Source organism: Pelodiscus sinensis, chromosome 16 (genome assembly GCF_049634645.1).
Source record: "Pelodiscus sinensis isolate JC-2024 chromosome 16, ASM4963464v1, whole genome shotgun sequence".
NCBI classification, from domain to species: domain Eukaryota; kingdom Metazoa; phylum Chordata; order Testudines; family Trionychidae; genus Pelodiscus; species Pelodiscus sinensis.
In genome coordinates this window covers 39,285,051-39,301,692 of record NC_134726.1, presented here as the reverse complement: position 1 = coordinate 39,301,692, position 16,642 = coordinate 39,285,051, and the positions used below count along the sequence as shown (strand labels likewise).

Genomic DNA, 16,642 nt, shown 5'->3' with positions numbered 1-16,642 from the left:
TCAGATGACAGCTTCATGCCTCGAGGGACACATGCGGGAGCGAAAGGGGTAATTTAGCTTGGGCCTATGGCCACACCCCAGGGGCAGCACCGTGGGCGGAGCCAAAGCGGAGGAGACGGTATTGTGATGTGGGCTACTACCTCCTCTCGCCTTAGAGCCAACCTGGAAACCCAGGAGTCGTGCGGGTGAGACTCAAACCCCGTCCGCACCCAGCGACGACGTGTCTGCAGCTGTCTGACTCCCAATGCTACTCCGTCCCGACTGAGCCTCGCTTCCCTGTCCCTGGCAATCCGAGTGCAGAACCGTGAGGCAAGTCACCATTCACAAAAAAATGCAGGGTTGGTTGCTTTGACATAGGAATTCTTATTTTTTATTTTATAATCAGTATTGGAAAAAGATTGGCACATTACAGCTCCAAGCAGCTTGGTTCAAGGGGACAGCCCACAGACATCTGGCAGAGCACTACAAAGGAAGGGAGCTCATCTTTCCCAAAGCTTTTTTTTTTCCTTCTCTGTTTTGGATGCTAGGAACACAAACGTCAGACTATTTAAATATCCAGCAACATTAGTTAAGGTAGGAATATTAGTGAAAACAAAATCCTTTACAGGCTTCATCAGAGTTCACAATACGGCTCGACTTTCAATATCAGCTCATTTCCATTAATATCATTTTTGACACATTCAAAGCGCATGTAACAAACTGAGTTCATCATTTTGGCATTTGAAAATAAAACCCCGAACAAACAAACGAACAAACAAAAGGTTTGATATGAAATAATGGAAAACCATGTCATGTATGGAGTTTACTAGGGTGACCATAGATTTGAAAGCATTTACAAGGATTCTTTTCTAACTTTCATTTGATTCCTGGCTGACACGCTTTCTTTTAATAAAAAGAAGTTACTAAGAAACTGCACAATCAGGAGAAATCTGCGTGAGCAATGGATTTGGTTTCCCCAGTAATTTATTACTGCTAGCAGGGAGCGCTGTGTTTGATGAAATTTTTTTTTTTAAAGGCAAGAGGTTTTGCAATGTATTTAAATAAACAAGGACTTAGGGTCTCACGTGAGACGAGAGGACCCACGTCCAATCTTTGGACAAACTAACAGGCAGGCCCGGCCTCGCCTACTCGGCCGCTCACTCTCTGCCCCGACTGGGAAGCGAGCTGCCTTGGGCTTTGGCCGGGTCTGCTAATAGGAAGTGGGTCGTGCCCATGAATGCTCATGATACTGTGCCGATATTTTTGTTAGTCTTTAAGGTGCTACAGGACCACTTGTTGTTTTATTTGCTTAGAGGTTAGGGGTGGGGCTAAAGATTAATTAGAAGCCTGCAAAGTTCAGTGTTCCACGCTTAATCCCCAGGTAAAGTTTCAGTAAAAACCACTTTCTTTGCCACTGGCAGACTGAAATGACAGCAGCTACTTTCACGTGCTTACATTGAAGGGCAAGATAAGTGAAGGAACAGGAAAGCTAGGCACACACGTCGATTTCTCCCAATTGTCGTGGGCTGTGACTGGTGTGTTCTTAGACACCATTTCATGATCTGTTGGCCAATGCCCGGATGCCATTAACTATGATTAAATTGGATTCAAACCTAACGAAATTGCAATACTTTTCACACCGCATCTGTCATTCAGAGTGGTCCCACCTTCTGTGAAGACACTTCCGGCTTTGAAACCTGGTCACTCTAGTATCATTACAAAAGAAAAACCATGAATGCAACTTTTGCAATGAAGAATGTCACCACGACAGCTCCCAGGACTGGGTGATATAGATGCAGGAATGAGATCTACACAGCTACTTAGCTCTTGACTTCAGGTTTTAAAAATTCAGAGTTAACAAAGGAAAATCCTTCGAATTCTGATTGGTCAATATTCCTGATGACTTCCTGGTCAGGTGGAGTTAAGACGGGTGGATGGCGGGTGAAAAATCGGTCGAAGTTTTCAGCATTCCGTCCGCACTATGAGAGGGAAAAAAAGAACTCGTGGTGGGTGGAGAAAACAAAACAAACCGGATGGGGTCGGCAGCAATCCCCTCCCATCCCCCAGCTGGCAGGGCGGATTATTTCAATGAGGAAAATGAGAGAAAGGAAAAGATGCAAAATACTCATGAGCTTTGGTCATTGCAAAGCTGCGGTGTGGGAGGAGCCAGAGACCGACCAGCCATCGGCCTGGCGAGTGATTGCTGGAGCAGGATGAGATGAAGTGCAGTTACTGTCCCTACTCGCACGCAGCAATACTGGGTCTGTTTGAACTGTGCGGCTAAGCACCAGGCAGCTGCTACCAAAGAGCACTGGCGTCTACCAACCGGCACGGCAGGGCCTGCTCAGCCGTCCCCTCCGCCGCCCGGGAACTAGAAGGTTTGGCCACGAACCAACAGCTTAGATGTTGCTACTCGTCCATGCTTAAGCAGCACCCCCTCCGCTGCGGCAGGGAACCGCTCCTGTCTGCTAGTGCAGACAAGGCCCTGGTGCCCCTGGAGAGATGTACAGGCCCCCCCAGCGCCCCTGCTGGACACCCAGTGCCCCCCCACACGTGCCAAAGGCTGCCCAGGGCAGACAGTCTCCCCGCAAAGCTAAGCCCTGCGTCAGCACAGGGTGCACAGCGACCCCTGGGGTAACAGCACCCAGGCTGCAAACGGTCCTTGTGCCCCCCCATGCTCCGAGGTCTGGGAACGGCCCGGTGCTGCACGCGGGTGTCTCTTAGTGAGCGTGGCCTGGCGAACCCACAGGGTAGCTTCTCGCCGCGTGTCAGGCCTGCTCTAGGAGCGTCACCTGGCAAGCAGAGCAACCCCCCAGCCTGGGTAGCGAGGCGCCTCCTTGAGAACAAGCAGCGCCTGGACACGGGCGGGAGCCCGCCCCTCGGGTGAAAGGCTCCGCGGGGCCGGCGTGGGGCTGGGAGCCAGGCAGGCACTGGTGCGAATCCTGCCTGTTTCACTGACTCCCCGGAGCGACCCCAGGAGCCGTGTGGGGGAGGGAGAGGAGGCAGCTCAGCACGAGGGGGGGGGGGGGGGAGAAATCTGCTGTGATTCCATGAGCGGCTCCAAGGGATGGAGGACCCACCAGAGCCCCGTCCCCCATCCCCGCACAACTCCTGGCCTCCTATCCGAGGGCCTCACGTGCTTCCTTCCCAACACGCCGCTCGGCAGAGAGAAACCTCTTCCCCAGCTCCCACAACGCGCCTTCGGGAAGACAGAGCTGAGAGCAGCCAGGAGGGGGAGTCCGTCTGCAGGAGACGTGGCTTCTTTTGTGGCTAGTGGACCTCCTGTTTGTTCTGCCCTCTCGGCCTCCCTCCCCAGTTAAACCATCTCCCCGACTGGGTCCATACGACTGCTGGCCCCCGTCATCTCTGCTAAGACTCAGCTGTTTTACACAAGCAGCCACACTCCGACTCTTCCCGGAAAGAGAGAAGGTTGCAGCCACGGCTGGAGTGGGACCTTAGCTGTAGAGGCACTGTAGGCGGCTGTGGGAGGATGCTGCGTGTGCAAACGAACCAGGGAGCAGAAGAAAACCCGCGGACACACAGCCTCTCTGATGCCGCTGGAGAGGCCACAGCTGTCCAGAGATTGTCTCATGCTGATCTGACAATCCCCCAACATATAAACCACAGCCATCCAGACTTCCCGTGTCTCTGGCAGGAGCTGGTAGCTATCCCAAGCCATGCTGTGGAACATCAGGTCTGCACTCTTACAAAAGATGTGTTAGATGGCAGACACGCTGGTGCCAGCAGAGAAAACGCTTCCATTCTGAAAGCTGGCTGCCTGACAGCCATCAGATTAACATCACAAATGGAAAATCAAGTCACCAACACCAAGCTGCCAGCCACCCAACGCCTGGAGGCTCCTGCCTTGGAAAGCTGAGACCTGGGCTTTGTTAGGCCATATTGTCACTAGCTTTCCTCCTTAGCAACAAGATGGAACAAAGCATCAGGAAAGTCACTAAAAAAGCTCGGAACACACAGCATAATGAGAGCGACCTGCCAATAAGCCACTTGCCTGCACATGCCATCCACTCTCAATATTGGAAGTTTTGCAGTGCTTGGAAAATACAGCTGTCACTACCCATTAGCATCACACGTTCTCGGTGGAGAGATGCTAGGTAGCGCAGGTGAAACATCTGAGGGCACTGGACCTGAATTGCTTCGAAGCGATAGAATCCTAGAACTGGACAGGATCTTGAGAAGTCATCAAGTCCAGTCCCTTGCCCCCACGGCAGGACCAGACCTCATCTAGCCCATCCCTGCCAGGTGTCTGTCTAGCCTGCTCTTGAATATCTCCAGGGATGGAGACTCCACAACCCCCCCCAGGCAACTTATTCCAGTGTTTCACCACCCTGACAGGCAGGAAGTTTTTCCAAATGTCCAACCTAAACCTCCCTTGCACAATTTGAACCCACTGCGTCTTGTCCTACTCTCAGATATGCCGCATGTTCTTTTAAACACATAGTATCGGTTACTTTAGGATTAACTGGACAAGGTTTGAAAATAATTAACATTTGTGGAGTTCTCTCAGACCCTGGGATGAAAAGTTCTATGGGAAAACAAAGTTTTGTGTTTGATGCGTGTATTTCATCGAACCCGTCTCAGCAACCCTGCTGTAATACTAGTCGCTCTCTAAAGACCCCTCTATCTGAAAAGCTGTGTAGACACTAAGACTTTGTGTTCCACGTTTCTGAATAGGTGACTTTGTTCCCGTGGTTTGTAAAAATGTAAGGAAGTTTCCTGGCCAATAGGTCAAAGTCATATAACAGAATTGTGCCTTCAGGGTCCGTGTTCTCCATGGATCCTAATGCAACTTTCACGCTTGTATGAATGAGATGTGACAATTGCGCCTTCTTTCTTTAAAGGTTACAGAGGCGCTTATGAGCAAGCCAGCAATCCCAGCCCCAGCTACCTTAGCCCCCTGATGCACCATCTCCTGCCATTTCGCTAATTAATACAGCAGGCAGCTGTGCATGGTAATGAGCACAGGCCAATTCCTTTCCAAACAGACTGACAAGTAACACTTTAACAGGTTTCTCTGTTGAGGAACGAGACAGCCGTACTCCACTGGAGAAGGATTCACATTGCTCTCGGCTGTAACAGCTGCTCGTTAAGAAGAGAAAGACATTCCCGAGAAAGGAACATGCAGCGAGCACAAACTCCATCCTGAACTGAGAAAGTAGGAAGCTATTTTACACAAACCCTCAAAGTAGCCTGTCTAGTATTTATCACCACTGCAGAATAGCTTTTTTTTTACAGCTGCAGAAATGAAACTGCCAGTTTAGAAGATAGCCCTTTTCTTTTACCAATTGCTAGCTTGATTTCCAATAGAGACAGCAACGACATAAAACTGTTTTCCCATTGATCCCTGAAATGCAATGAAAAAACCATCAAGCTGACTACGGCTATTTTCATTTTTAGGACAAACATATTCCCCTATCCCTGAAGTCCCAGGCTCAGGTGGTGCTTTGGACAGCCCCCTCTATCTCTCCCCGATATTTTGGTCTCCGATGCGGTTACAGCTCATGACCAAATGGCCTCGAAGGCCCACTTTGCACAAAGCGATCGCTCTGCGTCTGACTGCGTCGACACAGCAGGATGTCTGAGCCAAAGCTCCCTTCCCCCAACTCCCCTTCCTCCTCCTACCGGGAGGGTTAAGGGAGTTGGAGTGAGAAGACATTGTGTTGAAATAGCTGCTCGTAGCGTAGACGCAGACGTTGTCATTTCGGAACAACGTCAGTGACTCTGACAACGCTACGGTGTAGACGTAGCCGAACAGCTCTCACCTGCAAAGGAAGCCTGCCCAATGCTTCTGGAAGGTGAACCAAGGCGCTTTCATTCATAACATCGCTAGCCCCACCCCCCAATCAGTCTTGATAAAGACACTGGATTGACGGTGCGGGATGGCAAACTGCACCCCACTAGCCCCCCCTTCTTCTCCTCTAGCAACAGGGGTGTTAATGGCCCTGAACGAACCCTGAGAATATGCACCAACTACTTCTGCGACGCGATCTGTTCAAGCTTGTATTTAGCTCTGACTAGGGACGTAACCGGTTCACCCCAGGTCTGGTTAACCAGTAGGGGCTGGAGCAGCCCCCTGCCCACACCCCACCGGGGGGCTGCTCCAGCTCTGCGAGGCCGGCCGCAGGCAGGGACTTCTGGGCAGCTGGCTGGGGATCACATTGTTGATTTTAATGGAGCAGGGATCTCTTACAACAGCAGCGGCAGATTTGCCCCCTTGGGCAGGGACTTGCTCGGGAGGGGGCCGGGGGGAGCTGACACTGAAAGTGCTGTTTCACAGTGCTGGGAGAAGGGACCAGAGCTTGCAAGGGTTCCCCCCCTGCAGCGGCTCTGGGACGCCTCGCTTCCCGACAGCCTGCCCGATTCCATCACCTCCGCGCCTCCTGAAAACAAACAGGCAGGTGCGTTCTGGCTCGGCGCCGAGTCCCGCTCCAACAGCTGCTTCTGCGTCAGACCCCTCGGCGCACCCGTCGTCAGGAGACGGCAAAGCACCCGCCCCCTGCTCGGCACACACGAAGCGCCAAGAGAGGAGGAGTCCTCAGCTGGCCCCGGTTCTGCAAACGCTCCCACCGGCCGGACCTAGCACCTCCCTAGCTCCGTGGGGCCACGCAGCAGGACGAGGGGGTGTGCGAGAGCCATGGTGCTCTGTTCTCTGGCACGTGCCCAGGGCTGCTCTGCACCGAGCAGGAAAGTGAGCAGCTTGGGAACGAGACAGCGGCGAGGGCTGCCAAGATGCCGTATGGATGGTGCTGTCTCCTTCACTTCTAAAAATTATACGAAGCATTGGGGGGGGGGGGTGGAAACGATGCAGGGACAGAGAAGTGTTTGGATGCAACAGATCCCATGCCTCGTCCCCTTTTCACAGTCAGGAGAAGCAGAGACAGTCATGGAGAATTACAGAGACCCCCCCCGGGCGCTGCTAACCCTTTACTCCCCAGAGTGGACTTTCCTCTCTCCTGCCTGGCCTTCAAAGAGGGGCCCTGCAGGGTGTTGGGGGGGAGAAGCAGGGGTGCTCTTTCCTAAAGGGCCCCTAGCAAGCACACAAACCACACAGCTCTCAGCCTACCCCGAAGAGGCGTTTGTTACAAATTGCTAATGGCCAGCGCCCCATTTAAGTTGGGATTTTTGCAGGAGAGAAGATTGAAACGTGCCCTTTCCAACCTGGGGCAAATGCTGGAGAGGGGAATGTTTTCAAAAGCCTTGAAGACTTAAGTGACTTGGTAGCCAAAATTTCATTTGCAAAAGTGACTCAGGCTCAGAAGATATTAATGGAGGGGTGTATACGGACCTTAGAATAAGTGACCATGAGGAGCCCAAGTCAGAACAAAGGGCATGTCTACACTACCACCCTAGTTCGAACTACCCTAGTCCGCACTACCACCCTAGTCCGCAGTAGTGGACATTTAAAAATGGCGGCGCCCGGCAATATGCAAATGAAGCCCGGGAAATTCAAATCCCGGGCTTCATTTGCAACTCCAGTTGCCTACATTACCCTCCTAGTTTGAACTAGGGTGGTAGTGTAGACATACCCTAAGATTCCTAAGTCACTTTGAAAATGAGTCTTAGATAACTCCTCTCCCTCCAGATCTAGATCGAGGGATCTACTGGGGACACTTCTGCAGAAATTGGAGAGGGTCCAGAGAAGAGCAACAAGAATGATTAAAGGTCTAGAGAACATGAGCTATGAGGGAAGGCTGAAGGAACTGGGTTTGTTTAGTTTAGAAAAGAGAAGATTGAGGGGGGACACGAGAGCCGTTTTCAGGGATCTAAAAGGGTGTCAGAAGGAGGAGGGAGAAAACTTGTTCATCTTGGCCTCTGAGGATAGAACAAGAAGCAATGGGCTTCAACTGCAGCAAGGGAGGTTTAGGCTGGACATTAGGAAAAAGTTCCTAACTGTCAGGGTGGTCAAACACTGGGGGTATGTCTACACTTGCCCTCTACGTCAAAGTAGGGAGGCAAATGAAGGCGACTGAAGTTGCAAATCAAGTGCGGGATTTAAATATCCTGCGCTTGATTAGCATAGTCGCGTCCGGTCGCCATGTTGGAAATTGACAAGCCCGAATTAACTCGCCGCATGTAGACGCAGTACTCCGAGGGAAAATCCCGTACTTTGAATTAACTGTACTCCTCATTACCGTACACGTGGCAAGTTAATTCGGGCTAGTCAATTTCCAACATGGCGAACGGACGCGACTATGCGAATCAAGTGTGGGATATTTAAATCCCGTGCTTGATTTGCAACTTCGGTCGCCTTCATTTGCCTCCCTACTTCGAAGTAGGGGGCAAGTACAGACGTACCCTGGAATAAATGGCCCAGGGAGGTTGTGGAATCTCCATCTGTGGAGATATTTCAGAGTAGGTTAGAGAAATGTCTAACAGGGATGGTCTAGACAGTATTTGGTCCTGCCATGAGGGCAGGGGACTGGACTTGATGACCTCTCGAGGTCCCTTCCAGTCCTAGTATTCTATGATTCTAGGATTCTCTACTGACCGAGTAAATATTTTCGGTATGTAAAAACACTGGTTAATCATAGAGGTTCCCATCTGGCATAGCGTATCCTTAATTTTAGGCATGTGCTTAAGTCTCATGGACTTCACTGGCCCTTAGGCACTTCCTGAAATGTTTTGCTGAATCTGAGCTGCTAACTCGTTTCTATCCCCGAAATAATTACAACAAAATCAGACAATGATTTTGAGACGGACGTAGAAGAGCTCATCGTTTCCCCTCACTATAGGTTTCCTGCCTGTCCATTCTGTTAGGGGGAAATAATTGTAAACATTGACTAGCTGGGGATTACAGCTAGAAAACCGTTCTCCACGTGCCTGAGCCGTACTGCACTGTTGAGTGGGCACATACGGTCACACTGCACATGTCCCTGTGCTTGCCTATGTACGACCGGCCCGCTAAACCTTTTCTGACTAGGAAACGGCTCCTGGCCTCACCTCGCCACCGCGACAAAAATGACTCATATTAACCGACTGATTTCGTAACACCCTGGGCCTGTCCATAATAGTTCAGTAGTCATTAACTCAAAGTGACTCCAATAAGGCCTCATTTATGCAATTAGATAATTATTATATTAAGATTTTTTTTAAAAACCCAACAACCTCACTGACTTGCTGTCAGCACGTCTGCCATTTCATTTCTACGCTTGCAGAACGAGAAGATTTTTTAAATCACCAGGCTTTATGGAAAGTAAAGGAGTAATTAGACACCCAAAACAATCATTATCTCAATGAGAGACAGCACGCGAGTGTAAACACCCTGCCCAGGGTAAGTGCCGCCAGGCAGGGAATTGGTATGCAGAGACCAAACCTGAGAGCTATGAAGCACAGCCCTTTGTCAGAACGGCTGACTTTCGGCATATCAAAGACAAGTTGCCCCCCCATCTCTCGTTACAGTCACTGTGATAAAGGTTAATCAAGCAGCAAGCAGACCGGACTGCAAGCGCTCGAGAAGGTATTTTCAGCACCAAGGACAGAACAGACCCAAGTCAGGCTGAACAATTAACCGGCCGCTTGTGTCCATTTTCAAATGACAGAATTTTCCATGCAGTGAAGCACAGCCATTGCGGGCAGCCAGACGTGGGCAGAGCAAACAAAAGCTTCGCTAGGATCCAGCCCCGGTGTGTGCGGAGCTGCTGCAGAACTGGGAAGACACTGCCAGGAGCTCTTGGGTTTTATGCAGACGAGGTTAGTGAGGGTAGATCCCAGAAAGAGCTCGGGAGAATCATAGAAGCAGAAGATTGGCAGAGACCTCAGGAGGCACCGAGTCCAGCCCCCTGCCCAAAGCAGGACCGACCCCGACTCCATCAGCCCAGCCAGGGCTCTGTCAAAACCCCCTGGGGATGGAGATTCCACCCCCTCCCTAGGGAACCCATCCCAGCGCTTCCCCACCCGCCTAGGGAAATCGCTTTTCCTAATCTCCAACCTAGACCCACCCCCCCGCAACGTGAGCCCATTGCTCCTCGTTCTGCCATCCCTCACCACTGAGAACAGCCTCTCACCAGCCTCTTCGGAGCCCCCCTGCAGGGAGCTGAAGGCTGCTCCCAAATCCCCCCTCACTCTTCGCTTCTGCAGACTGAACAAGCCCAGATCCCTCAGCCTCTCCTTGTAGGTCAAATGCTCCAGCCCCCGAATCATTTGAGAGAGACAACCCTCCAGTGTGGTAAAGATGCCCCCGGAGCTGAAAGGCAGCAGGTGAGGACCTGACCCGACCCAGCCCCGTGCCAGCCTGCTCCCGTTAGCTCCTTAAGTCGCACTTGTCTTAGCCGATGGCCTCGTGGACAGCACACCCATTTTACCATGGTCGGGCAAAGCCCCCAACCATCTAACCTGGCCAACGAGAGGCTGAACTCAATTGCCCCTGCTCTGGGCTGGCCACCGAATTGCAAGCAGCTGGTTACATCCGGGTTGGAACATGGCCAAACGGCGCAGGCAGACTAGCTCTCTGGGCGCGTGCCCGCACATAGCCCTACAGACACAGCGGGGTTTGACAGCCGTGGCGTCGACTGGCCAGTGGCAAACTGGAAAGATTTCTGAGGCCGTGAACAAGACCCCGTTCGCACAAGCTGTGGCTGCCTGCACCTTGCTCCACATGCCCCAAAACACGGCTATTAAAGCCCCTAGATGGCAGGTGAACTTTTCAAAGTGATCACAAACTCTTCCTTCCCCAAGGGTATTTTAAGTCGTATAAACCCAGATTTGCTGCAGCCCTGTGACTACGAATGGGCATTTTGATAAGCAGACAACAATTTGTTTTTTAAAAAAATGTACCTTTCCTTTGATTTCCTTTGGGCAGATGGCATGAAACGAATATGCATTTTTCAGCACAGATGCGTGGCGGTTGAAATGTAAACCATCAGGAGGTTATCTTAATCCCCACTAATCCAAAAATCTACTGAACCCACCTTAATGCTAATCTCCCTTTCGTATCAAATGGTAAAAGATTTCCTCGGGCAAGCTGGGAAGATGAGGCCCAGCCGGCAATAGCTCACCGTTCTCCATTGCAAGGTCCACGCTCAAAGGGAATTTTCAAGAAACAACACATCGACAGCAGGACACATTGCCAACACTTTTAAAACAAACACAGTGAGAGGGGGGGTTGACAGAATAAAACTTTTTGCATTCAAACAAACCAAAGACACAACCCGTAGCCGAGGCAGCCACGGGACCGCTGGCTCAGGAAGGAGCTGGAAACGGCACAAGAGAGGAAGAAACAGGTCTGGTTAGCAAATGAGCACAAAGGGTGAAAAGCAGCAGCTCCACATGTCAGGAACAATGGATCGTTGCCAAACGGGCGCAAGGGGCGCTGCGCTAGATGCTGCCGCTTCCGGACACACGTTAAAATGGCCGGCCCCCGCCTCGCCTCACGTTCGCGGCCCCGCCCGCCTTCTCATTGTCGAACATTAGCACAATTCACGGAAATCTCTCCTGTCCTGCGCATGCAAATCAGGGTCTGGCTTTACAAACCGCCCCAAATGAGTCAGCAGCTGGGATGATTTGGGGAATCTGTACAACGTGTCAATTCCAGCTTGAGATGATGAGCTCGCTGTTTGCCTCTCGAGCAAATGCCCAACTCCATTTTGATTCTGCCTTCCCTGCTGTCTTTCCCCCTGCACCTAGGGGCACCCCCCAAGGAGGGGGTGACTCAAGGCCAGGAAGGGAGGGTTGTTAAACGTTGATCGTCTTCTACTCAAATGGAAGCCCCCTTGGACAAAGCAGGCAGCCAGACCCAGGAAAACAGCTCACCCGGGCATAGGAATCATGCAACCGAATCAGCGGGCAGGGGCGTTCTGAACATCTGATGAGGCTGACGGTGGGGTGGGGGGAAGGGAGACACCGGGCAAAGGGAGGACTCTACCCCCGTGGTTTTAAAGAGAGGGGCAGAAAGCAAGGCTGTGGGGGAGAAGGGGAGGGTCCTGGACACCCCAGGGGACCCATTTCAGCCCCAGGGACAGTGCAGAGCGGTGACGGAGCTGGGGGGAGGGGCAGCCAGGGGTTATTTTGTCTGTGCAGAAGAGGGGGAGGTTAGGCCCCTGGTGAGCCTGTGAGTTATGCGCTTCAGCGCTCGCACGGTCGTGAGACGGGAACGGCGAACCCGCAGCGGGAGGGAGCTCCGGGAAATGTGCCCAGCTCCCGGGATGTTTCCGGAGTCAGCGCAGGTCATGGGATCAGAGCTGGCAGAGACCTCAGGAGTCGTCGAGTCCAGCCCCTGCCCAAAGCAGGCCGACCCAACGCCATCATCCCAGCCAGGCTTGGTCAAGCCAGGACTTAAAAGCTTCCAGGGATGGAGATTCCCCCCGCTCCCTAGGGAACCCAGCCCAGCGCTTCCCCACCCGCCTAGGGAAATCGTTTGTCCTCATCTCCAACCTAGACCTCCCCGCTGCAACCTGAGCCCATTGCTCCTCGTTCTGCCCCACTGAGACCAGCCTCTCTTCAGCCTCTCTGGACCCCCCCTTCAGGGAGTTGCAGGCTGCTCTCAAATCCCCCCTCGCTCTTCCCTTCTGCAGACTATACAAGCGGCAGGGCTTCTGGCAGAGCCGGGACCAGAACCCCATCTCCCAGGAACCACTGCTGTGTCCTAACCCAGCAGGGCGAGGGTTAAAGCCGGGCAGAGGAAGCCTGCACAAAATGAACCTATCGGAGTGAGGAGCTGTCAGCCAATCAGGGCCAGGCTGGGCCCTATAAAAAGGCTGCAGGGCTGAGGGAGCTCATTCTCACCTTCCCTGGCCAGGGAGAAGGAGCCGGGTCCCCGGCACCTTAGAGAAAGAAGTGCCGGGCAGGCTATGGGGAGCCAGAGAGACGCTCCAGCCAGATGCCTCCCAGGCTGTGGCCTGAGACAAGGGCTGCGAAGGTGCAAGGGTCACGGAGAAGTGGCCCCAGGACTGGGAGCAGTCAAAGGGGCAGAAGAAGGGCAGGACCAGGGGGTCCCTGGGTCGGGACTCAGAGTAGTGAGAGGGCCTGGGTCCCGCCTCTTGTCCTGCCCCTTGCCACCACGGAGCGTGGCCATTACAGGCTGACGCTTGCACCTGAGGCAAGGGGCTATGCCAGGATTGAGGGGGGCTGACGCCCCGGAATGGGAGAGCACGGAGTGGCAGGCGGTGTCCTGAAATGGACACTGCAGACCCAGGGAGCGACGAGGGTCCAGAGCCAGACAAGCCGAGGAGGTGCTACCTTGGCCCACCTGAGGGCCAACGTCTCCATTTCAGAACAGTCAGGCAAGGGGCTTTCAAGGGGACGAGGCTAGTTAAGCACCAGTCTTCTCTAGCAAAGACCCAGAACGCTCAAGAGTCTTCCAGGAGACGTGCACCATTTGTTACTCAGGCTACCGACAGGGTCCAGAGAAGAGCAACAAGAATGATGAAAGGCCTAGAGAACATGGCCCGTGAGGGAAGACGGAAAGAACTGGGATTGTTTTGTTTAGAAAAGAGCAGATTGAGAGGGGACAGGAGAGCAGTTTTCAAGTACCTAACAGGGTGTCACGAGGAGGGAGAAAAATTGTTCCCCTTGGCCTCTGAGGACAGAACAAGCAGCAATGGGCTTAAACTGCAGCAAGGGAGGTTTAGGTCGGACGTGAGGAAAACTTCCTACCTGTCAGGGGGGAGAAACACTGGAATAAATTGCCCAGGGGGGTTGTGGAATCCCCATCCCTGGAGATACTGAAGAGCAGGTTGGACACACACCTGCCAGGGATGGTCTAGAGGGTGCTGGGTCCTGCTGTGAGGGCCGGGGACTGGACTCGATGCCTCTTGAGGTCCCTTCCAGTCCTAGTGTTCTGTGATGCTATAGGGACCTTATGCTCGGCACCATCTAGCTAGGTGAACGGTCCCCCCGTACGTGAGCTGCCTTTGCTATCTGAGTGCAGGGTCCCAGGCGTGGGCATGCTGCCTTTGCTCTCCTCCGAGGGAGCCAGTTCTAGGAGGAAGTCTGGGGAAAGCCAGTCTGGGCATTTCAGTTCAAGAAACAGGCCCCGGAGGAGGCAGCTGTGCCGAGAACGGGGGCAGGGACAGTGCAACGAGCAGGAATAGGCAGCAGTCCGGAGAGCAGGACCTCGGAGGAGAGGGCACGGGCCGGGGCAGGGGGAGAGCTAGGAGGGCAGTGCACAGATACCGGGGGGAGTTCCTCCCAGAGCAGAGAGTCCCGATGCTCCATCCCTGGGGACAATGATCAACACGGCCCTCGGCGGCAGGGAGGAAAACGGGGCCAACCGTGGGGAAAGCCTTTGAAACGGGGATGGCCCAAGGAGTCTGGGCCCCTCCTTTGCGGGCGCGCGCCAGAGCCAGATGCCCACGTGTCCGGAGCTGGCCAGGGAGGATGGAATCACTTCTGCCGTGATGCAGGGGGCGGGCTAGCGAGCAAGTGGCGCTTTCTGCAGGGTTCCCCGTAAGCCGGGCGCGGGGGCGGCCGCTCAGGAGAGGTCCCAATTCCACCCAGCTGTGCGCCCACCGCTAGCTTTCGTTTCTGCTGGTGGTGCACGTTTGCACATGCCTTGGTGCACGCGCACATTATTCCGCACATGGATGGAAAGGGTGAGAAGGAACGCTGGCTTCCTGCTGGCTCAACATGAGGTGACTAAGCAAATCCCCAGGCCTGCAAACCAGCTTGAGCTCTGAGCCAATAGGGCCATACTGAGGGCTGGTATCTGACCCCGGAATGACAGATGAGTGAGGAGCAGGGCACACGGACACACACACAGGGAGAGAAGCGAGCACCGAAAGGACCAAGCTGGAGACGGCAGGTCACCGGGCTGTTCTGCGGCTAGGTTCTCGGCACCACACCGAGGGCCTAGGCTCAGTGAGTGTCGGCGGTCACTGCCGAAAGGGACAGAGGGGCAGGGAGATTCGTCCGTCTCTGATACCGTCACTGAGGGGCCCTCAGCACTGTAGTCAAGTCCCTCCCGAAATCCTGACGGTTTTATTCTCGCAGCTCTTCTCAGGCAGGGCCTTGCTGTCGGCCCCCTTGTACGGTGGGAAACAGAGAGACTGAGCTGTGCCCAGGGCCCTACAGGAACACCACGGCAGGTCCCCCGAGAGCTAGGGTACTGCTCTAACTATCGGATCTAGGAGTCAAACTGTCTCCTCCCTCCTCCGATTTCTCACTCGCGTACCTCACTCAGAGTGCTACACTGGCGAGAAGCTATCCCACCTTCCTGGCTGCCCGCCGTGCCGCACAAAGCCAGCCCCGGGCTAGCCGAGAGAGGCTCCTCTTACCCACCATCGCTAAACCGTCTGCAGGCCACGAGCACGCCCACCTCCGCCCCACCTCTCAGAGCTCACACCCCACAAAGGAGCTGTCTACGCCGCATGTTGCCCCCAGGGAAGCACCTGGAGCTCGGGATGTAATCGTGTAGCCGATTAACCGATAAGGAAAAGCTCCTAGGTTAATGCTATAGACTACATGCATACCCCCCTTCCCCGACAGTACGTTCTTCAGCAGGCTGGCCAGCAGCCTAGCTCAGTTCCGGGACCTACCCCTGCTGCGCCTCGGCTTTTAAAGTGTGTTAGGAGCCAGGCGGGCAGCTCGGCTCAGTCCTGGCTTATGCCAGGTCTGGGATCCTAGACCTCCTCCCCCAGGCAGGGGCTGCTGCCACCCCGCAGTGCTGTCTCTGATACAGAGGCAGCAGCATGGGGCGACAGGCAGCTGGTCCACGAGGGGAGCTGGTTTTTAAACCGGCTCCCCTCGTGGACCAGCTCCCACCTGGTGCCCCGCGCTGCTGCCCTGATACAGAGGCAGCAGCGCGGGTGACGGGGGGGCTCCTGGGGAGTGAGGCCGGAGCACACTGGGGACTATAGAATAGACCCCCGGGGACTACAGAACAGTCGACTAACCGATTAGAATTCGTGAGGTTACTCGACTATTCAATGGACCGATATTTAACACCCACACCCCCAGCCAGCCCAGTCCACTGTGAACACTCGCAGACCCAGCGGGAGAAGCTCAGATTCCCCTTTGGCTTTCTGCTAATGTGCCGACACAATTCAGGCTACAGACTTGCTGGGCTTCCCCGGGGCGGGGCTGGCTGCTGAACGGGAGGTGAAAGTGCCGTTTAGACAGAGACCTTTCCCCCGGCACAGGGAGGGACCCGGGCAGCACCGCGGGGAGAGGGACGGCAAGGCAGTCAGAGCCAAAGCACACGGGCGTCCGCCTCTGTGCTGCAGGCAGGCTGAGGGGCCTCGCGAGGAAGTGGGCTGCTTCCCTCCGGAGGGCTGCTGGCCGTGTGCCAGCTCTCTGGGCGGGGGAGCGCCTAAATATACCGGAGAGGCGGGCTCCGTCCGCGGGCGGCCGAGGGCCGGAGCCGCTGCACGTGTGCCTGCGTGTGCGAGAAAGCGCGTGTCGGAGCGGGAGGGAGAGAGCCCCGCCCGCGCGGCCGGCCGGCCACACTTACCGCCTTGGGCTTGAACGGCGGCTGGACCTCTTTGCGCTCAAGCTTCTCCCAGTCGATGTAGCGGAAGAAGGCGTGCTCCTTGATATCCCGCTCCCCCTCCGGGCCGCAGCCCAGGCGTTTCCCCGGGTGCTTGGTCATTAGCTGAGAGAGAGCAAAAGAAGAGACCGTCGTTGCCAGGGAGCCAAACGGCCAAACAACTCCCCTTCCCCCGTCGGGGCGCACGAGTCGGCTGAGGCCAGCGCTACGCTGCGGCCCTGC

At 54.4% G+C, this 16,642-nt stretch overlaps 1 protein-coding gene across 2 annotated transcripts in view; it reads right to left on the bottom strand.

The window, feature by feature from the left end:
- Window positions 1-16,642, bottom strand: part of PRKCB (protein kinase C beta) — a 246,309-nt gene that overhangs the window by 7,521 nt on the left and 222,146 nt on the right. Inside the window, exons 16-17 of one of the 2 annotated variants that reach the window (XM_075899913.1) lie at window positions 16,385-16,525; window positions 344-1,958 (exon numbers count right to left, since the gene is read on the bottom strand). In XM_075899913.1, the coding sequence (XP_075756028.1) occupies window positions 1,800-1,958; window positions 16,385-16,525 (300 nt within the window). In that variant the 3' untranslated portion in view covers window positions 344-1,799. Of the gene's footprint in view, window positions 1-343; window positions 1,959-16,384; window positions 16,526-16,642 lie in introns of those variants that run through there. The other variant, XM_075899914.1, reaches the window with a different exon arrangement.